At 44.5% G+C, this 25000-nt stretch overlaps 1 protein-coding gene across 6 annotated transcripts in view; it reads left to right on the plus strand.

Annotated features, from left to right (window-relative positions):
- Positions 1-25000, plus strand: part of LOC136674819 (multiple PDZ domain protein) — a 72559-nt gene that overhangs the window by 26757 nt on the left and 20802 nt on the right. For 4 of the 6 annotated variants that reach the window (XM_066651069.1, XM_066651087.1, XM_066651096.1 and 1 more), the window contains exons 11-27: positions 312-525; positions 1406-1489; positions 3111-3190; positions 4392-4538; positions 4742-4912; positions 7602-7778; positions 9659-9868; positions 11622-11735; positions 12583-12744; positions 14274-14606; positions 15698-15809; positions 17192-17390; positions 19597-19638; positions 22817-22912; positions 23263-23355; positions 23551-23728; positions 23834-23944. In XM_066651069.1, coding sequence (XP_066507166.1) covers positions 312-525; positions 1406-1489; positions 3111-3190; positions 4392-4538; positions 4742-4912; positions 7602-7778; positions 9659-9868; positions 11622-11735; positions 12583-12744; positions 14274-14606; positions 15698-15809; positions 17192-17390; positions 19597-19638; positions 22817-22912; positions 23263-23355; positions 23551-23728; positions 23834-23944 — 2523 coding nt within the window. The remainder of the gene's footprint in view (positions 1-311; positions 526-1405; positions 1490-3110; positions 3191-4391; positions 4539-4741; positions 4913-7601; positions 7779-9658; positions 9869-11621; positions 11736-12582; positions 12745-14273; positions 14607-15697; positions 15810-17191; positions 17391-19596; positions 19639-22816; positions 22913-23262; positions 23356-23550; positions 23729-23833; positions 23945-25000) is intronic. The other 2 variants (XM_066651078.1, XM_066651104.1) reach the window with 2 other exon arrangements.

Raw genomic sequence — 25000 nt, forward strand, 5'->3', positions numbered from 1 at the left:
TGATGTGGTGGTGGATCATTCTCAGCGCTGCAGTGACACTGACGTGGTGGTGTGTTAGTGTGTGTTGTGCTGGTGTAGAGTGGATCAGACACAGCAGTTGCGGCTGGAGTTTTTAAACCCTGTGTTACCCCACGGGTCCACCTTGTAGATGTAGTCAGTTTGAGTCGGTCGTCCTCTAGTCCTTCGTCAGTGTACACTGGACGCAGTCAGCGGGATGTTTGTGGTCGGTGAACTCTACCCAGTCCAGCAGTGACGCTGACGTGTTTATAAACGTTAACAGATATTGTGTTGCTCTTGTCTGCCCCCTGCAGGTGGATGGTTTGGATATACAAGGCTTTACCAATCAGGAAGCAGTGGAGGTGCTTAGGCACACAGGCCAAACCGTCCAGCTCAAACTCATTCGCCGCGGCTTCAGGCCAGAGGACACGCCCCCACCAGTCACAGCCATCACCGCAGAAAATAATCCTGTCCCAAGTGTTTCCCAAGACTCACGACTGGAGCACGTTGCCATAGACACAACTGAGGGTAACCACGATAAATATAACCACCAGAAACCGTAACAGTTAATTGTCGGTCAGTTGTTGATGTATTGACAACTTGGAGCCGTAGGAAGCAATCATAATCTGCCAAGGACCGAAACCTGTAATAATAACGCCTGTCATTGAGAGGCACTGAAAGGTCTGGGCAGAATTATAGCTTTTCAGTGCTGCCTCAGAGTACAGTCATAATTCTTTAATGTGGGTTTGTGAAAAGGGAAGGGGGTTGTTGTTTTTTTTCTTTGTCCTCTCTGAGCCTGGGGAAAAACCGGACTCTCCCTCAGCGTTTGGCATTTCTTGTTTTATTAAAGCTAAGGGTTGTGCTCAGAAAAAAATTTAAAATATTGCACATAGGTATTCAGAAGAACGGAAGCTGTACTAAAGGGTGGACACTAAATAATAAAAAATGTAGTATTATGAGGTACAATGACTTAATGACAGGATATTAAACACATCACAGGTGCTCTCTGATTGGTTCTGTATGTTATGTATGACCCTATATCCCCAAACACTCTTTATGTGTGTGTGTGTGTGTGTGTGTGTGTTTCTATAATTATAGTCCTAAATTTAGACTCCCAGCCAAAGCTCTCCACCCAACCCGGAGAGCACTCGTTCACTCATCCCTTCATCTTCACCTCTCCCTCTTTCCCATCATTTTAACAAGCCTGTGATTACTGAGGGACAACAGCAGAGAAAAAAAAAATAAAAAACAAGCCCATCACTTGAGATGAGGCAAAGAACAGGGTGTCTTCGTCTTGTGAGAAAGAGAAGGAGAGAGAGGGGAAAGACCGAGAGAACGCCAGAGACTGTTGTGTGATTTGTATCGGTCGTATATTTGTGCTCATCTCCATACATATATGTATTTTCAGAAGAGAATTTTCATGTGGATACATCAGAAAGTCCTAGAAACACAGCTGCTGCTATTCCTCCATGCACACCTGACAGAAAGACTGGTAAGAGTTAACAGACCATTGTGTTTGACATTATCTTTTTGTCATTTGGGTGTGTTTAGCATGTAATTATGTTGTATTTGTCAGTTCTTAATGTCCTGTGAATTTCTCCTTCTTAAAAAATTACTTACATAGACCTTCGTGGCGTTTGAGAGATCAAACTTATCCCCAGAGAATTAAACTTATTTGAGAGAAGCGTAATCATGTCTTGTCCAATGGAAAGTTAACAGTGTCATTGCACAGCTTTTAACCCATATACCGTATACACAAACAAACACACACACAGTAATTCACTAGAGGCAGAGGGAGCAGGGAGAGGGCAGCAGTTGGGGGTTAGGTTTCTTCTGAAGAGCATTTCAGTCGTGATGTTGAAGGAGGAGACAGCTCTGTTGCTTCTCGCACACATTGTTTTCTGCCTGTTCAGGGGCTTGAACCAGCAAACGTTTGGTTCCAAGCCTGCATCTCAAATCTTTAGTTAGTGTTCTGTATTGAGTATCCGGTGGTACTTAGTGTGCTACACTTATTCTGTAACGCAGGAACATCCAAAGTCTGTGAGGAGTGTGGTGTGTTCTCCCTGTGTCTGCGTGGGTTTCCTCCGGGTGACTGTCTGTAAGGAGTATGGTGTGTTCTCTCTGTGTCTTTGTGGGTTTCCTCCGGGTGACTGTCTGTGAGGAGTGTGGTGTGTTCTCCCTGTGTCTGCGTGGGTTTCCTCCGGGTGACTGTCTGTGAGGAGTATGGTGTGTTCTCCCTGTGTCTTTGTGGGTTTCCTCCGGGTGACTGTCTGTGAGGAGTGTGGTGTGTTCTCTCTGTGTCTGCGTGGGTTTCCTCCGGGTGACTGTCTGTGAGGAGTATGGTGTGTTCTCTCTGTGTCTTTGTGGGTTTCCTCCGGGTGACTGTCTGTGAGGAGTGTGGTGTGTTCTCCCTGTGTCCGTGTGGGTTTCCTCCGGGTGACTGTCTGTGAGGAGTGTGGTGTGTTCTCCCTGTGTCCGTGTGGGTTTCCTCCGGGTGACTGTCTGTGAGGAGTGTGGTGTGTTCTCCCTGTGTCCGTGTGGGTTTCCTCCGGGTGACTGTCTGTGAGGAGTGTGGTGTGTTCTCCCTGTGTCCGTGTGGGTTTCCTCCGGGTGACTGTCTGTGAGGAGTGTGGTGTGTTCTCCCTGTGTCTGCGTGTGTTTCCTCCGGGTGACTCTCTGTGAGGAGTGTGGTGTGTTCTCCCTGTGTCTGCGTGGGTTTCCTCCGGGTGACTGTCTGTGAGGAGTGTGGTGTGTTCTCCCTGTGTCTGCGTGTGTTTCCTCCGGGTGACTCTCTGTGAGGAGTGTGGTGTGTTCTCCCTGTGTCTGCGTGGGTTTCCTCCGGGTGACTGTCTGTGAGGAGTGTGGTGTGTTCTCCCTGTGTCTGCGTGGGTTTCCTCCGGGTGTTATAAATAATTGATGAATAATATATTTGGAAAGTGAGACTGGCTCTTAAGAATTTTGATATGATCCAGTTCAGCCCTCTTTGACAAAGGTTATTATTTATAATTATTTAGCCTATTTTTGCTTTTATTAAGTAAAACCATAGTAAATTTTTGACCGGTCATTCATTTCAGTGTCGTTTTTATCATCAATGCATTGTTGCTCTCTTGCAGGCATCAAACTTAGCCCAGAGGAGGAAGAGGAGCTGACGAAGAAATGGCAGGATACTCTTGGCCCCAGAAGTGAAGTCATTGTGAGTGATTCACAACCCAAGCAGTAGCTAACAAAGACACTGAGTTGTGAGAATGCTTATTATAGAATATATTACATTATAGTGATGTGAAATACAGCTCAGAAAACTCTAAATCAGGCGCAAGCATTGTAATTCAACAGTGCACATTAGGGAGACATTAACGTCGTGGTTAGTCATTCAAAGCTGGTGCTGGATATGAAACAACACAACATGTGATAGTGTCAGAGTTTAGTTTATGAATGACAAACATGCTGATTAAGTACAGTGATGGATGTTTTGATGTGCGCAGTGTGGGCGTGTGGGCCTGGGCTGCTGTGATTGATATGCTTGTGCAGATAGTAATCTTCTGCAGTAATTATACACAGCACACTCTCAGGGCCAGACATGGCAGATGTGCTGTGAAAGGCTCCGCCGCAGCACAAGTGATATGAGGAATCTTAATATTTTTAGATTTGCTCTGCTGGGAGGAAAGGCATTAGGTTAACCCCTTATCTACAGGTTTATTATTCTGTTAATTATTCTGTTAATAATGTAATGCAGTGAGTTCTCTATGAATTACTAAGTAACGACTATGAAAATAATATAAGGTTAAAGTTAAGTTGTTCACACACTGTGAAACAGGATGTGAGTCTGAAAACATGGCGTACAGCAAGCCATTCTAATTTCGTAGAGTGAGAGTAGAGCTTCTGCTCCTCGCTCCTCACTGCTGTGCGCTCGGGCTTTGTCAGCTACTGTAACAGTGGCTAAAGAGGACCCTGGGGTCCCAGACTGAGTCCAATTCGTTGCGCTTGTCCTTTTGGCTCCAGATATTAACGGACAGCGTCTCCAGAGACGTCCCCTGCATCGGTGGCCCCTGAGCAGGTTCCACCTGACCTGGTGTTCAGCCCCGAGTTTACAGCAATGTCAAACTGACCTCGGACCTCTGGTGATGCTCGCAGATCCCCTGTGGCCAGCGTTTAAACCAATATCTTACTTCCAGAGACGTTCCAGATACTAAACTATGTTTTCTGTTGTTACAATACCTCGGATCTCCAAAAAATGGAGAAGAAAGAGAACTGAGTAAAAACGGCTAAAAACCAGAGCTTCTGCTCCTCGCTCCTCACTGCTGTGGAACATTGTCAGAATGTGTCACTTTTAGAAGGTTAAAGATGTTATGTTTCTGTGTGTGTGTGTGTGTGTGTGTGTGTGTGTGTGTGTCTAGGTCGTACAGGTAGAGAAGTTCACTGAAAGCAGTGGTCTGGGAATCAGTTTGGATGCGAGTGCTGGACATCACTACATTCGCTCTGTTTTACCTGAGGGACCTGTTGGACGATCTGGGAAACTCTACAGTGGAGATGAGCTGCTAGAGGTTAATGGGTTAAATGTTTACATCTCTAATAGCTACATGTTCTATATGTATTGTTTATATGTTATTAGCTGTATCTAAGCCTAACCCAACCCTTACTCTAATCTCATTAACCATAAGGACTTAGTTTGACCCGTACACTGTCACAGACGTCCTTTTAAATCACTGTTGTTTCTGTGCATGTATGAATGTGTGTGTAAATATAGGTGAATGGTATTTGTCTAAGAGGTGAGACCCATAAAGAGGTGGTGAGCATCCTGAAAGAGCTGCCCGTGTGCGTGCATATGGCCTGCTGTAGGCCTGCCCCCTTACCACCAACTGATGACCTAACTGGCCAATCAGTACTGGAGGAGCTGCCTACAGAGTCCACAGAAATGGTACGACGAGGAATAATTAATCGTGTAGATATCTGATTGTTTTTGACCAAATCATAAACGTTGCAATCAGTGGGAGAAGGGCAGCACTTTTGTCCTCCAGGTGCTGTCTCTGTGACCGTGTGTGTGTGTGTGTGTGTGTGTGAGTGACTGGGTGAGTGTGTAAAACTTTCCACTGTTGTGTGTGAGTGGGTAAATGACTGGGTGACTGTGTGTGTGTGTGTGTGTGTGTTTGTGTGTGTGTGTGTGTGTGTGTGTTTGTGTGTGTGTGTGTGTGTGTGTGTGTTTGTGTGTGTGTGTGTGTGTGTGTGTGTGAGTGACTGGGTGACTGTGAAACTGTCCACAGGTGTGTGTGTGTGTGTGTGTGAGTGACTGAGTGAGTGTGTAAAACTGTCCACAGGTGTGTGTGAGTGAGTGAATGACTGGGTGACAGTGTGAAACTGTCCACAGGTGTGTGTGTGTGTGTGTGTGTGTGTGTGACTGGGTGAGTGCGTAAAACTGTCCACAGGTGTGTGTGAGTGAGTGAGTGACTGGGTGACTGCGTGACACTGTCCACAGTTGTGAGTGTGTGAGTGACTGGGTGAGTGTGTGAAACTGTCCACAGGTGTGAGTGTGTGAGTGACTGGGTGAGTGTGTGAAACTGTCCACAGGTGTGAGTGTGTGAGTGACTGGGTGACTGTGTGAAACTGTCCACAGGTGTGAGTGTGTGAGTGACTGGGTGAGTGTGTGACACTGTCCACAGGTGTGAGTGTGTGAGTGACTGGGTGAGTGTGTGACACTGTCCACAGGTGTGAGTGTGTGAGTGACTGGGTGAGTGTGTGAAACTGTCCACAGGTGTGAGTGTGTGAGTGACTGGGTGACTGTGTGAAACTGTCCACAGGTGTGAGTGTGTGAGTGACTGCACTCTAAAAAGAGAAGAGTTGAACCAACTTAATTGAATTGCTTCAATTGGTAACGAGTAATTCAATTAAGTTGGTTCTTTTTAGAGTGTGGGTGAGTGTGTGAAACTGTCCACAGGTGTGAGTGTGTGAGTGACTGGGTGAGTGTGTGAAACTGTCCACAGGTGTGAGTGTGTGAGTGACTGGGTGAGTGTGTGAAACTGTCCACAGGTGTGAGTGACTGGGTGAGTGTGTGAAACTGTCCACAGGTGTGAGTGTGTGAGTGACTGGGTGAGTGTGTGAAACTGTCCACAGGTGTGAGTGTGTGAGTGACTGGGTGACTGTGTGAAACTGTCCACAGGTGTGAGAGAGTGAGTAACTGGGTGAGTGTGTGAAACTGTCCACAGGTGTGAGTGTGTGTGTGTGACTGGGTGAGTGTGTGAAACTGTCCACAGGTGTGAGTGTGTGTGTGTGACTGGGTGAGTGTGTGAAACTGTCCACAGGTGTGAGTGTGTGAGTGACTGGGTGAGTGTGTGAAACTGTCCACAGGTGTGAGTGTGTGAGTGACTGGGTGACTGTGTGAAACTGTCCACAGGTGTGAGTGTGTGTGTGTGTGACTGGGTGAGTGTGTGAAACTGTCCACAGGTGTGAGTGTGTGTGAGACTGGGTGAGTGTGTGAAACTGTCCACAGGTGTGAGTGTGTGAGTGACTGGGTGACTGTGTGAAACTGTCCACAGGTGTGAGTGTGTGTGTGTGTGACTGGGTGAGTGTGTGAAACTGTCCACAGGTGTGAGTGTGTGTGAGACTGGGTGAGTGTGTGAAACTGTCCACAGGTGTGAGTGTGTGAGTGACTGGGTGAGTGTTTTAAACAGTCCCCAGGTGTGTGAGTGTGAGTGACTGGGTGAGTGTGTGAAACTGTCCACAGGTGTGTGTGTGTGTGTGTGTGTATGTATGTGTGTGTGTGTGTGTGTGTGTGTGTGTGTGAGTGACTGGGTTACTGTGTGAAACTGTCCACAGGTGTGTGTGTGTGTGTGTGTGTGTATGTGTGTGTGTGTGTATGTGTGTGTGTGAGTCAGTGAGTGTGTGAGTGACTGGGTTACTGTGTGAAACTGTCCACAGGTGTGTGTGTGTGTGTGTGAGTGAGTGTGTGAGTGACTGGGTTACTCTGTGAAACTGTGTGTGTGTGTGTGTGTGTGTGTGTGTGTGAGTGACTGGGTGAGTGTGTGCTCGGTTCAGTGATTGTGGGTAGACTCTGGACCCACCACGGTCCTCATTCAGGATGAAGATCTTACAGAGGATGAATAAATAAATGAATCACTGAAACCTGATTTGCGTAGAGCTTTTAATAACTTCCAGAAATCAAATTTGAGATTTATCAGAGCTTGGTGTAGTTAAAACAGTCCAGTTTTTCTTTTTTTGTCTGGGTGTCAAAGGAATTCCCTGTAGAGGCTTTAAATGAGTGAATACTTTTTATTTAAAGCACACTCCTGGTTTGTTTATTCCCATCTAAAAAGCGTGCCAGTCAAAGAGCTGTCAGATTTGCCCTCGTCTGGATTATGTCAGATTATGTTATTCAGGTGGACAGATATAATCCTTACTCCACTGCAGAGACGCTCGGTCTGACAAAAACGAACGCAGAGAGACAGTCAAACAGCATAAACTTTAGGGTTTTATTTTTTAGACTCAAGCTGAAAGGCCCTAGGAACCAGCAGGTACTTTTAAGACCTCAGGATTAATGCAGTACCTTGTTTTCAGCTCTGATGCATGTTATTCCTGTGAAGATTTGACAGTGATTTTTTGGGCTTTGCCTGAAGGTTCTAGGTGTTGATGATGAGGACTTTGTTGTACCTGGCGAATCAGAGAACAGCCTGAGAGACCATGCGACCGAGGAGACAGCAGGAGCTCCGTTGGCGATGTGGGAGTCTGAGATTCAGGACATCGAGCTGGTGAAAGGAGAACGAGGTCTAGGCTTCAGTATCCTGGACTACCAGGTAAGGGAGGCAGAATGGACTCAGGACCATGGTTGAGGATGCATTCTGCACACTATTAGTGCATGAAAATAGCACACACAGTTTATGCCTCATATATATACTCCTAAAAACACAGGTTACTGACTTACGCATTTACAACGCTCTGGTGCAGCAACGGATGTGAACACATACCCACACTTCAGCTGGCTACATGTGAGTGCTATAAAGGCGCTCCCTGCTTCGTCTGAGTCAAATCCCATGCATTTTGAATATGGAATGACACATTGCATTGTGGACATGTCACATGGTTGGATTGATTTGTTAATTATGCTGCATTCAAGTGCAAGTCGGGTGGTAGATTCCTCCGATGACCCACTCGGTCTTGGTCCCGTTCATGTGTTTATTTGTGGGAAGTTTAAAAAAACAAAAAAAAACATGACTGCTCCCAAGATGTCATGTTGATTTTAGTCTTTCTGCGGGTGTTTTTGGAATAAACATATTGGAAAACAACATGTGTGTTCATTGTAGATGTTCAAAAACGACATTGCTCTTAGAGTTAATTAAAATATTACATTATTATTGGGCGGCACGGTGGCACAGCGGGTAGTGTCGCAGTCACACAAATCCAGGGGCCTGGAGGTTGTGGGTTCGGTTCCCGCTCCAGGTGACTGTCTGTGAGGAGTGTGGTGTGTTCTCTCTGTGTCTGTGTGGGTTTCCTCCGGGTGACTGTCTGTGAGGAGTGTGGTGTGTTCTCTCTGTGTCTGTGTGGGTTTCCTCCGGGTGACTGTCTGTGAGGAGTGTGGTGTGTTCTCCCTGTGTCTGCACGGGTTTCCTCCGGGTGACTGTCTGTGAGGAGTGTGGTGTGTTCTCCCTGTGTCCGCGTGGGTTTCCTCCGGGTGACTGTCTGTGAGGAGTGTGGTGTGTTCTCTCTGTGTCTGCGTGGGTTTCCTCCGGGTGACTGTCTTTGAGGAGTGTGGTGTGTTCTCCCTGTGTCTGCGTGGGTTTCCTCCGGGTGACTGTCTGTGAGGAGTGTGGTGTGTTTTCTCTGTGTCTGCGTGGGTTTCCTCCGGGTGACTGTCTGTGAGGAGTTGGTGTGTTCTCCGTGTCTGCGTGGGTTTCCTCCGGGTGACTGTCTGTGAGGAGTGTGGTGTGTTCTCTCTGTGTCTGCGTGGGTTTCCTCCGGGTGACTGTCTGTGAGGAGTGTGGTGTGTTCTCCCTGTGTCTGCGTAGGTTTCCTCCGGGTGCTCCGGTTTCCTCCCACAGTTCAAAAACACACGTTGGTAGGTGGATTGGAGACTCAAAAGTGTCCGTAGGTGTGAGTGTGTGTGTTGCCCTGTGAAGGACTGGCGCCCCCTCCAGGGTGTATTCCCACCTTGCGCCCAATGATTCCAGGTAGGCTCTGGACCCATTACAGATAATGGATGGATGGATGTATATTATTACACGTTTTTTCCGATAAAACTGACTTCACTTGAATGTAGCATCAGACCCGTGACTGTGGCTGACTGAGCCAACGACTCCCATTGGCAATGAATAGGATCTGTTGCGGTGTGACATCCACTGAAACTAATGGTTCCACCCCAGGGATTGGGGACAGAGAGAATTATGTTAAAATGTGTAGATGCCTTATGCGTATTCCACAAGGGAGCGATGAAACGTCTGTGACCTGCTTTGGTCCAAACCCCACGAGCCCCACAGCAGTGTTCTCCCCCTGTGTAAACAGCCCTGTTCAGAACGCCCGCTTTCAGCACCTGTTCCTTTAAATGATAATGAGCCGCTCGCTGTTCACCCCGACCCTAAGTGCACATTGTCTTTCTTTTCAGTTTTTATTCAGCGCTCTTATTTCCAAACCTGTTTTCAAATGAATGATGTGATGTTCCTCTGTGTGTGTGCATGTGCAGGACCCTGTGGACCCAGCTAAGACAGTGATAGTAATCCGGTCGCTGGTGCCTGGGGGTGTGGCGGAGCTGGATGGACGCCTGTTGCCGGGAGATCGTCTGATGTACGTAAACAACACCAACCTGGAGAGCGGGAGTCTGGAGGAGGCTGTGCAGGCTCTGAAGGGGGCCAAACTCGGCACGGTCCGCATCGGAGTGGCCAAGCCACTGCCCGTAAGAACACTGACCTATACGAGTTTCTGAAAACTAACAACGATGAGAGTGTGGTGTTTTGTTTATCCTTGTTCGTAAGCGTTTATTTCTGCATGTTTCTGTCTGCTGTTGAAGCCCGTGCTGTAACCTGATTCCTCCACAGGTTCGTTAAATATTTCATGCCGTAAGCAAAGCCCCGCTTATGTCTGAAGAAGTTTTCAAAGCTGATGAAAATGTTTTTCACTTGACTTTAACTCTTTTTTATGACATGCTCTTTTAAATATTTTCTGGGGAAGATTTAAATCTGGGATATCTGACAGGGGCTGGTTTATCTGCAGCTTTTCATCTCCTGGCGGCTTGTACCGCTGGTGAATCGCATCACACTTTTGCATTGTGGGTATTTTTCCAGCGCAATGTGTGTGTGTCTTTCTGTCTTTCTTTATCTCACACTATCTCTTACTTTTCTCTCTCTTCTTTCATTTACTAGATTTTGTCTCTGTCTGTCCTCTACATCTTCTCTCTCTCTCTCTCTCTCTCTCTCTCTCTCTCTCTCTCTCTCTCTCTCTCTCTCGCTTTCCTGTTTACCGTTTTCTCTCTTATATATCTTTCTGTGTCTCATTGTCTTTTCCTGTGTCTAAAGTTTTATTCTCCCCTTCTTTTACTATTTTTCTCTCAGTCTCTCTCTCAGTCCTATCCATCCTCTGTCCTGCCCTACCCATCCTATCTCTCTCTCTCTCTGCGTTTGTCCAAATCATCCTTTTCTGGATGTTTTCTCTCCTCTCTCTTACTCTCTTTCTCTCTTTCTCTCTCTCTCCCTCTCTCTCTCTCTCTCTCTCTCTCTCTCATCTCTCTTTCTCTCTCTCTCCCTCTCTCTCTCTCTGCATCTGTCCAATTCATCCTTTTCTGTGTTTTTTCTCCTCTCTCATCTCTCTATCTCTCTCTCTCTCTCTCTCTCTCTCTCTCCCTCATCTCTTTCTCTCTCTCTCTCTCTCTCTCTCTCTCTCTCTCTCACTCCCTCTCCCTCTCTCTCTCTCTGCATCTGTCCAATTCATCCTTTTCTGTATGTTTTTTCTCCTCACTCTCTCTCTCTTTCTCTCGCTCTCTTACTCTCTCTCTCTCTCTCTTTCTCTCTCTCTCGCTCTTCCATCTTTCTCTCTCTCCCTCTCTCTCTCTCTCTCTCTCTCTCTCTCTCTTCCATCTTTCTCTCTTCCATCTTTCTCTCTTCCATCTTTCTCTCTCCCTCTCTCTCTCTGCCTCTGTCAAATTCATCCTTTTCTGTATGTTCTCTCTCTCTCTCTCTCTCTCTCTCTCTCTCTCTCTCTTTACTGTTTTTATATTTTCTCTTCTCTTCCTCCCTCTGTTTTATCTCATTTGCAGTTTGTTGAATGTTTCCCTTGTCATTTTTTTCTTTCTTGTACCCACTTTAACTGAAATTGAATTTCATAACCCTTGAAGAGACCCAAGGATGCAGAAAGTATGAGAAGGACTTGCAGTATGCATATTAATTTTCTCCTCGTCTCCTCATTCCCCCAACAAAATCACTGCATGTAATAACCCCCCAGATGTTTCAAATCAAATCTAAATCAAATCCAGCTGCTACTGATCATAATTACAATTAGAACTGTGCTAACACACCTTGCACTACTAACTCGCTCAGTCGGAGAGTGACGATTAATCAAACCAACCGTATCAAACCCAATCCAATGCTAAGCTAACCGCTCTTGTAACTGTGGTCTTGAACATTCAGAAAACTTCCACTGCACTGTTTTTGCAGAGAGAGGAGGACGATGCCTCTTCCTCCTCTATATTCTCGGCTCTGGTGCAGAAGGAGAGAGATGAGGATGAGGAGGAGGAAGAAGAAGTGATATTCCGTGCTGAGCCGGCACTGGTCAGTCTGTAATGAGACGTATTCCTACAAAGGAATAATAAATGTTTTGGTTTATGAGTTAATGATATTTGGAGCAAGTTACTAGTGCAAGGTGCTAAACACCAAGAGAAAACACATTTTGAAGGAGACATATTCTACACTTATTCCACAGTGGAGCGCAGTTCTGTTTCTTAGTGAAGCGTCTGTGACCTGCTTTGGTCCAAACCCCACGAGCCCCACAGCAGTGTTCTCCCCCTGTGTAAACAGCCCTGTTCAGAACGCCCGCTTTCAGCACCTGTTCCTTTAAATGATAATGAACCGCTCGCTGTTCACCCCGACCCCGAGCGCACAGCAGTGAGGAGCGAGGAGCAGAAGCTCTGGTTTTTAGCCGTTTTCACTCTGTTCTCTTTCTTCTCCGTTTTTACTCAGTGCTCTTATCTCTCCGCGCTCGTGGCTGTTTTGCTGCGTTTAACCTCATCTTTGCGCTCTCACATAAACACGGGTCCAGCGCTGTGATTGGACAGACTCAGAGGAGGGGGCGGAGCGATCCTAAAGTCTCTGTACTTCACATCATTTTTATCACATGTCCCATGTCTTAGGCAGCACACTGCATACAGAATGAGTGGTCTTGTTTCGCAGTATATGAGTTAGTGGACTCCAGATTTCAGAATTTAATGCACACAATCATTTTTTCATAATATGTCCCCTTTAAACTTGTATGCAACTCATTTGTCATGGCATAGCATAAAAATAAATCATCATTATAACTCAGAAACTCTCAATTTACTTTAGACTGTGTGAGAACGTACTGAAACTTTGACTCCCTCAGGATCAGATCTGATTATAACACGCAGTAAACGTATTCCAGATCGACTCTAGTGATGCTGAGCTGCCGGACGAGAAGATGTTTGATCGGCACTACGTGGATGAAGAAGATGACACTTTTCAAGCATCAATTATCGCCCTCCACGGTAGCACCTGCAGCGCTGATCTGAACTATCAAATGACCATGCAGTCCTCCACGCCACAGGTAATTAAAGCCGCTCACGGTTACGGAGCTGTGGTAATCGCAAACTGCTTTAGAAGGTGTTTCATTATGAAGAGAGTTCCCCTTTCTTTAGCTTAGTTTCTAAAGTATAATATAATCTAAGTTGGGCTTTAACGCGATAGTTTAGAGCAGGGGCATTCAGTTCAAATTAATTGCTCTCCAGTGGCTTAAATATCCAAACCTCATAAAGTCTAAATAGTGTCTTATAGCTACGTCAATGTCCATCCATTAAAACCAACAAGACTTTATATGATTTCACACAGAGGAAACTCACAGCTCTGTTCATCAATAAAAGCAGGATTTAAAGCCAACATCAAAAGAGATTTAAGTGTGAAAATGTATAAAAAGTATAAAATAAACAAAAACCTCTTTTGGAAAAAGTTTAAATTCTTAATAAAAAACCCCCCCAAAAAACATTGTTTCAGTTCAGTTTCCTGCATTTCCCCTTATTTTGGAGCAAGACGTGCTGTCCTCACTCTCACGTACTGTTTTCTATAAAAATGAATGTCGCCAATGGACTACGTTTAGGACGAGGAAAGGAACGTGGACATTACGTCTTCAGCCGAGCTATTGCTTTGGAACACTGCTAATTCTGTTCTTCTGATTTTCAGTGTCTACATGTTTTTGCGATAGTAGGCCATCCCCTCTCCCCACAGAGTCACGGGCCAGTAATTCTGTGCCATCCGCTAGGTCCCCCGTAGCGCGTTTTTCAGCTTGTACATCCGCAATCCCCCCCCCCTCCCAAGTCCCTTCTATAAATTAGCTCTCCCGCACCCAAACAACTCTAATGCCCCACTGAGTGTCATTAGCTGAAGTAGTCCATTCCCACCGCCCATTCAGGGGAAACACTTCAGCTCGCTGTTTCGTCTCCTGTATAATGGCTCTCCACGCCGTCATTTGGGGCTGTATTGCAGCAAGGCCCATCAGCTCTGATTTTATTTGAGTTTTTATTGGTCCTAGCGGGTGCGGTTGCGGTTCAGATTCAGCACCGGGCTCCCTCTGAATCATTTAGAGAGATGGAGCCGTGTTATAGCTGTCTGAAGCCCAGCCACAGTCACGAGGGGGTGGGGGGGGGGGTGTTTGGTCTGTGTGATTATTATTGTCGTTTATCCTCCATTGCTTTTGTGAACAAAGCTCGCTAGGTCGTTGGCCCAAGTGCTGATCAGAATATTTTCTGGTCGTAATCGCGGTCATAAAGTTTATGATGGAGTAGGAGTGGGTAATAAGACTGTTATTGTAATGATAAATTACACTTTTCGCACTGTACACTTTTCTGAGTATATCATGGGTACCTTCAGTACTTCGTCCCAACCACGGGGCAACAACACGTACAACCGCTTCGTATTCTAATTTTACTAGTGCGGTATATTCACCGCTGTGATTTTATGCTTCATAAAATAACCACTGCTTAGGCACACATCGTATAAATAACTTCAAGTATAATATTCTGCCATATGGCCCCCTTTAATGATGTACTAAGTAGTGCATGTGGCGATGTTTGTCTCATCTAGAGGAACACGTGCTTGGATCCGTTCATGGAGTATCCCTTCATGACAGCGTTGGGAATCACAGACGATACCGAACCGTTCTCTCCCGAGGAGGAAGCAACCTCTCTGAGGCTCGAGGGAGGGGCTTTAAGGCTTGGCTCCGCCCACTCAGATCTGATCTTGGACCTTGGCTTAGACGAAATGGAGCCAGTGGATTCGCTGATGTCCACAGCTGGAATATCTAGAACCAGTCCTAAAGAGGAAGAGCTTGTAAAGTCACTATACCCGGAGGTGGGGCCAGTCAGGTCTGAGCTGCGAGTTCCTAAAAGCATTTACGCTGGGGTTTCTGTAGAGGAGGTAAAGGGTTATATATTAAATATATATTTTCATCTGTTATCTGGGCATGTATAATGCATGTGGTGTTGTTTTGGGAGAGAGAGGAGAGAGCGGTACTGAAGGGCTCTGCAGTGCAAGCATTTCACTCATCTGACAGACACTTGACCCCAAAATGATGCAGAGTAGATCAATAACACACAAGATCTGTGCCGACTTAAATATGCTTGGGTAGAGTAATGCCCTTAAAAACATAAAGGGGACATACTCTCCAACTTTTTCTATGAGGGAACGCTGCTCTGCGGTCGTCATGAAACGTCTGTGACCTGCTTTGGTCAAAACCACAGCAGCGTTCTCCCTCTGTCTAAACAGCCCTGTTCCTTTAAATGATAATGAGCCGATCGCTGTTCACCCTGACACCGAGCGCACAGCAGTGAGGAGCGAGGAGCAGAAGCTCTGGTTTATAGCCGTTTTCACTCTGTTCTCTTTCTTCTCCGTTTTTACTCAGTGCTCTTATTTCTCCGCGCTCGTTGTGTCTGTTTTGCTGCGTTTAACCTCGTCTTTGCGCTCTCACATAAACGCCGGTCCTGCGCTGTGATTGGACAGACTCAGACGAGGGGGCGGGGCCATTCTAAAGTCTCTGCACTTGATGTCAGAAGCAGGGCAGAATCAGAACGGCTCGTTTTATCCCGTGTTTCCTGACGTATGCAGCGCACAGAGGACTGACTGAGTGAACATGTTTCACAGTGTGTGGGTTGGTGGCCTCCAGTTCCCCACGTTAATGTGAACATGCTCTGAATAAATATATCTCCCTAAACTTTTGAAAGCCATTTTTGTACAGTGTATTAAATCCTATTGGACAGAAGAACAAGTGCAAGGATAAAACTACAGATCCAGTCCTCACTGTCTTCACTGCATATGATTTTTTTTTTGTTCCCATCCTGCAATCCTCTCCTACTATTATCCAATCTCATTCCTTTTAGAAACTGTGGATAGATGCTGGTACTGTAGAGCCTGGCAGGTAGTTTTCACCTCTCTCCAGACGGTGTGTCCTTGCCTTGAGTGGTAGTGCCTGTGTTTTGCCGGTTTCTTTGCAAAACTGTGCCTCTCCACAGGAAGAGGATTTCCCCACGGTCAAAACGGTAGAAGAACCTGATCAACCAGAAATGACTCCAGGGAGCAATTTCGAGAGGACCATCACTGTTGTCAAGGGCAACTCAAGTTTAGGTTTGTCATTTTTATATTGGGGTGTAAAATAACTTTGTCATCGCGTGTATTATTAAAATGTTGAGTATTTAATTGTAGTAAATAGGTTTAAATCAGGGGAGGTGATTTAGTTAAAACCAATAAATAAATAAATAAATAAAAGATCCCATCACTTTTAGCCCTCTTTCTGAAGCCACTCCTCTAAAACACATGCACGGTACAGCTGTATTAGTCTGAAAGACAGAGAGAGAGACCGAGAGCAAGTTTCAGTAGCCACCCACAAGTCTTCTTTTCTTTATTTGTTTCTCTACCATTTTTCCAGCCTCCAGCACCACGTGTGTGTGTTTGTGTGGCGTCTCTGTGCTCACACATATTAATACACACACTGTAAAAAAAATCCGTAAAATTTACGGTAAAATACTGGTAGCTGCGGTCGCCAGAATTTCACCGTAAAATGTACGGTCACTTTTTTGGCAAATCATACATTTTACATTTAAGGACTGTTTTGTTTACAGTACATTTCTGTTAAAAAAATAGATACACACTGTAAAAAACATGGTATTTACATAAAAATAACAAAGAAGCATTGTTTTGCTGTAAAACTAACGTGTAAATTGTGTGACAAATTAGAGAAAGAGACTGAGATATAGCCGTATTTAGATAAAGCCAAACTGCATCCTGTATTCAGCTCTTAAAAGGAGATATTGCTGAAAAGACTAAAGAAATGTTCGGTATCTGGGTGCCACAGCGGAACACAGGCTGATGGTGAACTTTCCTGACCAACACACGTCTCGACATAACATCCACAGAAACACAAACACACACACAGTGATCACCCCAACGCAACCCAAAATCAGTAAGTCTCAAAGACAGAAAAAAAACAAAGAAACCACAGAAAATATGGAGAAGCAAAGCATGCTGGGAGCTCCCTAATGAGTCTCAGCTCCTCCCAGTCCTTGGACACTTGTACCGCCCCCTAATGGTTTGTGTGTTTAACAGTGAAATAATGTATATTTTACAGTAAAGAGATGTAAAAAAATTGTATTTTGACTGATAAAAGTATTTACGGTATTTCATTGTTACCTTTTTAGAGTTTACAGTCATTTACTGTCATGGTTTTACAGTTTTCCACCGTAAAATTCACAGACATTTTTTACAGTGCATGCAATGTAGTCAGAGTGTGTGTGTGTGTGAGTGTGTGTGCAGGGTGACGCAGGTAGTTTGAGGGATTTTACTGTATCTGTAGCCCGTATAGAGACAGAATGGTTCTGTGTTGTCAGAGCACTTTATTTACAGATTGCTGTCGGAGAAATTTAAAGAAATAAAACAAAAACCTACTCCCACTTCTGTAGAAGCCAGTGAACCATTTTTTGGAAGTCTGATTCCCGTTTCCACTGTTACAGGGATGACTGTGAGTGCAGTGAAGGACGGAGTGGGGATGCTGATCCGCAGTATCATTCACGGAGGGTCTATAAGCAGAGACGGACGTTTAGGGGTTGGAGATCTCATACTGGCCATCAACGGGGAACCCGCGGGGAACCTGACCAATGCGCAGGCTCGAGCCATGCTGCGCAGACACTCACTTATTGGACCTGACATGGGGTAAGATGAGGATATACAAAAGATATGGATGAGTGTATGGAAGATTTAAATGAACAGATTCAGAAACACTTTATTGATCCCAGAGGGAAAATTGCTGAACGTAGTCCTGTTTCTTTTTGTATTTGATATATATCACTTCCACTCATTTTTATTTAACAAAACGTGTATTAAACTTGAAGATGTGCCACAGAATAAGCATTTACATCTGGGTTATATGCAATATAGTTGATATACATATAGTAAAGCGTTTTAATGGTGTTTGAAATCTTGATCTACATCGGCTCTGAGCTGGGGATAGCAGGTTAAATCAAAGAATAATTGACAGTGGCATTGCAAAGGCAACTTAAACAAAGCAGCATTACTGACGGGCAATATTGCTAGCAAGAACCTCTGTAAAATACCCCAGAGGCTGACGCTAGCCTGGGTTTGGACGCCCCAGCAGCAGGCGAGGGATGAGAGGTGACTTGTGATGAGGTGACTCTAGAGGGAGGCATGGACAATGCTTCATTACAACTGTCTTCCTGAGATTCTCCTCAAATCCCAGCAGGGCTTTAGAGGCTGAATGTAAATGTATCACTAATTCTGAGTGGTTCTGTGGCAGACCTGACGTCACATAAGTCAAATTTAGCTGCACACACTTACAATCCAACAGAAGAAAACTGAGGGAAAAACTATTTTTAAAGTCTAAGCAGCAGCTCTATAACAGAGTCAAACTAATAAATACAGTGGAATTTGAGTTTCTAACTTGTGTTTATTGATAGTCAGAAAACATGTTATTTCTTACTAATTGAAGGAATAAGGTTTAAAAGACTGTGCCTCCCCCCCCCCCAACGGTGTTCGGAAACTCTAATAGGCGTCTTGCCTGTGACGTAGATGGTGGACAACAACTCTAGAAGCTGCACTTAATTTAATGCAAAATGACGAAAAGGTGTGTTGTTTTTGGCTGCAATCATTCAATGTACAGTGGGACATCTGTGAACAAATGGCCCAAAGATCCCAAAATATCCAGAAAATGGACTAAATTTGTCAACTTTAAACGGGCACTTTGGAAAGGACCATCCGCTCACTCCGTTATCTGTAGCTCATTTCACTGGCGCTTTTCCAACAATATGGGCATGTAAGGACACCAACGAAAGGTGTTCAAGAGCCTCTGTAACATGGAGGTAAACAGGGTAAGGACACTCACTTCGCCTGTTTTAGTTGGTGTTAGTTAACGTTAGCTTGACTCGCTAAACTCGGTGCTCAGATTATACTCGGCTACGTAGCTGCATTACGGAGGTTTATAGTGTCGGATGAATTCGAGTTCGACTTCGATCACATTTACAAGAATAACGGTACCTCTAAATTTGAGTTTAGCTTATTGCTAGGCTATTGTCATGAATAATGTTGGTTATTTAGCTAGATACTGTCATAACAGTTGGTCATAACGGTGTTTTACCGCGGCGTTGTTCAGCTGTTGTCCACCAGTGACGTCACAGTCGCGTTCGAGTTCGGGTTTTTCCGTCAATTTAATAAAATTTTCAGTTTTAAAGCAAATTAAGCTGCTATTTTCATTTTAATTCATACTTATATCTGTCAGTAACTACAATAATGTGGAATATTCATGGAGGTCCATTAAGTGGTGCTTAGCCTTTAAACAAATTATTCACAATACTAAAGCTGCAGTTGTTCTCTCAGAGCACATTCACCACAAGACATTGGTGAAAGTCAGAAGCAGGAAATGAGTGGACAGTAGCAGGAAAGTAAGCTGATGAAATGAAATATGTTTGTCTTGTTCATTTAAGAGCAGCTTGTGTTTTCAAATGCTGTAAAGGGTTAGAACTACAAGTGAAAATAGTTTTTATATGACAGCATAAATCTAATGACCCTCTTAGATATGGTTTCGTGTAACAGCAAAATGACCTGATATCAGCTACTTACACAGTAAATTCACCAGTGTTAAATCAACACTATTAGCGTTAGCACTCAGTGTTAAGTTAGCACTAATAGTGTTGATTTACTGTGTACTCTAAAATACAGTGTCCTATCAAACCCTTCTGGCTTATCAGTGCCCAGTGGTGATCTTCAGGCAAAAGAAACGTTTAAGGCTCTCTTTGACTTTGCGAGAGGATTGGTTTAATCGGGGGACAGCGTTTAGTTTCTTGAGTGCTGCTAACTGAAGCGCCTGTGTCAGTAGCAGTGCGTAAACAAATCTCAACATTTTTAGATCTTCAGTTGCTCCAGAAGAGGAGCTCTGCCCCTTTTATATGTGAGTATCTCTAACTCCTACACAGCGCACCATTCTGATTCCTCTGAGTTTGACTGGCACTGTCTGTACCATTTCATTTTTTTCCTGTTTGTGTATGCGTACATCTGGCTGCAAGTCGAGGAGGCTGAGGATTATCCAGATATGCAGATCAGCATCTGTGCTCATAGACATTAGGCATTTGACAAGAGGCAAAAATCCAAAGTTAGGACTTAGAGGTGGTTTCCCAGATAGAGATTAAGCCTAGTTTTGGACTTTTTTCCTCCTTTTAATGGGAAATTACAATACAAAATGCTGAGTAGTCCTCGGACTAGGCTTAATCCCTGTCTGGGAAACCACCCTTTGGTGTCCTAATAAAATTATATATATATAAACATTCAACTGAGGTATTCAAACTGCGGGGCGTCCCCTACATGGAAAAGACAACTCTTTATATGTTCATATTCTGAAATGTACTTATTTTCAACTTATTCCGTGATGCTGGTTAATTTATTATATAATAGAGTCTGCATGAGCTTCAAGTGATTTTCAGCTGCTGATGGACCCCACGATGAGGAGATAAAGCCCCCCAGAGCAGGAGTGTGTGATAAGAGAAGCTCTTATCATTTTACACTGTTTAATTAATTTTTTTTTTTTTGCCAGTTAATAATTCACAGAAAATTCTTGAACACATTTGATTTTACCTGAAAGTTTTATATGGATTTTATTCATATGCTCTTAAAAAAGAGGGTTCTTTAAGGGTTCTTTTGTAAAGGCAGTGGTTCTACATAGAGTCATGTATTCGGAACAGAACTTGCTGCATGGTGAACTAAATGTTCAGGGTTGTAGAGAATGTGCTGTATATGGCTCTGTGTAGCACCAAAAAAGCGTTCTTCTGTTGTAACAAGCTGGATTTCCTCACAGTTGTAGAACTGTTTTTGGTGCTACAGTAATCCCTCGCTACTTTGCGGTTCATCTTTCATGGATTCGTGGGTTTTTTCAAGGGGGATTATGGCCTCTATATTGCGGATATTGAGGGAAAATCTAGGAAAACTGTGAAAAATGTGTAAATTAAAAGGTTTTTTGTATTATTTACATGTATTAGACGGGGCCTGTAGGTGACAAAATATATCATTTACAAGTGTTTCTTACGTACAGCACATGTATTGTTCACGTCCACATCCGAGTGAAATTTACTTACGCTAAATCCCAGCTTAGGAATTACTCTATTAAAGAAAGGTAGGATGTTACATGTAGTTCCAGCTGAAGAACATTATAGATGTAACGTCCTGTCTGTTTTCCTCACCGTGTGCTCATGTAGCACATGGCTCTGGTTGTTGTTCTTGTCTCTGCCCTAGTCCCGCCTTAGCTCCGCCCTCTCATCAGTGTCTCCTTTGTAGTCCTGCCCTCTCGTTATTGTCCCCAGGTGTTCCTTGTCAGTGCTCTGTATATACAGGGTCCTCGGGTTACGTCAGTCCTGAGTTACGATGTTTCGTGGTTACGACACATCTCCCATTTACTGTATAAAGCCTTGTTTTGACGTAAGTGGTTTTGCGTCGTAAACGTCGTAAAGTGAACTCCGTGTTTGGTGTGCGCGGCGCGGCGGAAGAATACACGGAAGTTACGCGGCTCGGGACCGAGGAGGGTAGGTGTTAGGATAGGATCAGTGCTTACAGTATGTTATTTACGTACAGTATCTACGTATGTTCCGACTTACACCGAAAATCAAAGTATCAAAGTCGTAAGTTGAGGACCCCTGTATAGTCGGTTTGTTTCAGTGTTCCCTTGTCGGTGTAGATGTGTTTCTCTATCAGTTGTCTTACACATTGCCACCAGTTCACAGTTGTTATGTTCCTGTCCTATCACAATCATTATAGTTCTGTATAGAACACATGGTTCTAACTAGAACCACTGTCTTAACTGAAGATCCCTTGAAGAAACCTTTTTTTAAGAATGTAGCTTTGCATCTTGACACTTATCTTTAAGCCGAGGACGGAGCCCAGATTCTTAAACGATCGGCAGCAAGGGTCTCAGGAGGGAAACGTTTGAATACCTCTGACTTATCTACAGTTACAGCCATAATAAAGAAGAACAGGGTGTTTTCATAATATAGATGTGATAATAACTGTATGGTAATGCATCTAGACGTTTAAGGGTTCTTTACAATGTTTAGGTTTGTGAATATACTGCTCATATCTGGGTAACTCCTTCATGCACCGAAAAAAACAATCACCACTTTGTTCTAACTCTCGCTCTAACCAGAGTTGTCTCACTAACTTTCTTACATCACTAACACACACACACACAGCCCTCATTACTGTCTCATTACTGTCAGAGACCTCTGTTTGTCACTCAATAGCATGCCCGCTGACTTGACTCTCATAATCAGTGCATTTGTCTTTTGGCAAAACAAAACGATCTGAATCACTGCTGTTTGATTCCGCTGTTTGATTCCGCTGTGATTCAGTCCATTTGTCTTGACCACTGGTTGCTTGCCGAACTGAACCATCTGAATGAGATTTGATTCACTTCCATTAGATCTGTCATCTTCACTTACGATGAAAATGAACCGCTTTGATTTGATTTAAACGCTGAACCAAATCCTCTTTCCAAAGTGTCTCTCTCGACCTACGGACTGACAAACTCGGGTGATGTTTGCTCAAATTTGGCTTGACATCGGATTCTCCTTGAGGAGGAAAAAGCATGTCTGGATTCTTCGGAACAGGCGTTTTACGGAGATGGAGCGGTGAAAAAAAAAAAAAGACATCAGATATATTTTGCTGTGGTGTTGCAAAGTATTGCAAGGCTTTATTAGCAATTTCACCTTGGGCTGTGATAGGCAGAAAACATTACATCGGAACTCATTAAATCTAAGCCTGCTCTCCAGAAAAACAACCAGGTCCCTGAATACTAATTAGTTTACAAGCTTAGAATTTCATCTCAAATACATTGTCTACTCTAATTCACCCTGTGTCAGTGGAAGTTAATGGGATGCTATAATAGGCTCTTCGCTTTGTCTTTTAAACAATGCCAGCGCCATTTTCTGGACGTATTTCTGGAACGGTTCGCTGTGGCTTTTGTTTTTTTTTTGCAACCTTGATGATGACACATCTAATGGGTGGAGTAAAAATGAAAGGTAGTACCTTCAGCTCATTAGAAGTGTGTGTGTATGCTTGTTTTTGTGTGCTTGTGTGTTTTACAGCATCACCTACGTACCGGCGGAGTATTTAGAGGAATACAGAGCCAGTAAGCAAGCCGAGGATGAGCTCTTTTCCGTGGATGTGTCTAGCACCCCGAGGTAAAGACATGCACATCATTAGAGCTTTGCGAAAGAGCAGAGTGCTGTGATAAGACGAAAATAAATTAATGCTGGGAATGTATTCCAGTGGAGTAGCAACTTCAGAAAAGATGTGAGAGCTGTGTTCACTGCCTCACCACTTTAATGGAAGCCCCTCTTGTAGCTTCACCTCGCTGGTGGACAGTTAGAGCCCTTGTTGTCTAGACTCTTATGAATTACGGCTCATAAAGTGGGCAGTGAGTGAAAGTACAAGGTGGATGTTCCTATTGATGTGAACAGTGGACGTACAGAGCACAGAAGTGAAGGCAGTGACTGTGTGCTGTGTGTGTGGCTGTGACTGTGTGGTGCAGGACTGTAGCGGAGCTTCCTGAGAGGGAGGATGGAGAAGGAGAAGAGAGTGAATTGCAGACAGCTGCTTTTAGCAACTGGAACCAACCGAGAAAGTGAGTACCCAAACATGAACACACACACACACACACACACACACACACACACACACACACACACACACACACACAGGAGAATAAGATATTATAAGTTCCAGGCACACAGGGTACAGACCAAAATCTATGAATATATTCTCCAAAATAATACAAAATCTAATGACAGATTGCAATGGATGTGTGTGGTGTGTGTAGAGTGGAGCTCTACAGAGAGGCAGGAAAGTCTTTAGGCATCAGCATCGTGGGAGGACGGGGCATGGGCAGTCGCCTCAGCAACGGAGAAGTGATGCGGGGAATTTTCATCAAACACATCCTTGAAGACAGTCCTGCAGGACACAATGGAACGCTGAAAACTGGAGACAGAATCGTACAGGTAACACACACACACACACACACACACACAACTGGCTTGGGTTAGGATTAGGCATCGTCTAAGAATTGAATTAGATGTGAATGCTGTGTGTATTGTTTGTTTCAGGTGGATGGTGTAGATCTTCGAGACGCCAGTCATGAAGAAGCTGTAGAGGCCATCCGTAAAGCTGGGAACCCTGTGGTGTTTCTGGTGCAGAGCATCATCAACAGGCCCAGGGTCAGTAAACACTGCTAAGTAGATTCAGTACACACACAATCTGTGATCACTTATTCCAGCTACAGTCTGTAGATAAAAACACTTTCTGATGGATTGCACAGGTCTTTTTTTTTCTGGAAAAATGTGTGCAATGTTTTGACATTTTAGATATTTCGAAACCTTGCTTTAAATATTAAAACATAGTCAGGGTATCAGCCACAGTGACCTCTAAGAGTCTGGAACTGCATGCATTTAGTCCCTGAAATGGCCTGTCAGTCGTTCAGTTTGGGTTTCAAACACTTGGAAGATACTCCATCATGTTTTCATCATTCATATATTCATTATCTGTAACCCTTATCCAGTTCAGGGTCGCGGTGGGTCCAGAGCCTGGAACCTGGAATCATTGGGCGCAATGCGGGAATACACCCTGGAGGGGGCGCCAGTCCTTCACAGGGCAACACAGACACACTCACATTCACTCACACACTCACACCTACGGACACTTTTGAGTCGCCAATCCACCTACCAACGTGTGTTTTTTTGGACTCTGGGAGGAAACCGGAGCACCCGGAGGAAACCAACACAGACACAGGGAGAACACACCACACTCCTCACAGACAGTCACCCGGAGGAAACCAACACAGACACAGGGAGAACACACCACACTCCTCACAGACAGTCACCCGGAGGAAACCCACGCAGACACAGAGAGAACACACCACACTCCTCACAGACAGTCACCCGGAGGAAACCCACGCAGACACAGGGAGAACACACCACACTCCTCACAGACAGTCACCCAAAGCGGGAATCAAACCCACAACCTCTAGGCCCCTGGAGCAGTGTGACTGCGACATCTACCTGCTGCCCACGTTTTCATCAATTCGTTATTATTATTTGGGGGTCTCAGACAGTTAAAATAATACATCACGGTTAATAATTTAATTTTATTGATAGTAAATAACATTTAAAGGCACTGCCTCTTACTTCAGGATGAAGGATAAAGGTCCGGTGTTTGTACGCAGCCCTGACTCTGTAAAAGGGGAAAAAAAAAGTGGTTCGGACATAACCACAAAA

The sequence above is a fragment of the Hoplias malabaricus genome, chromosome 2, assembly GCF_029633855.1.
Source record: "Hoplias malabaricus isolate fHopMal1 chromosome 2, fHopMal1.hap1, whole genome shotgun sequence".
Classification (NCBI taxonomy): Eukaryota; Metazoa; Chordata; class Actinopteri; order Characiformes; family Erythrinidae; genus Hoplias; species Hoplias malabaricus.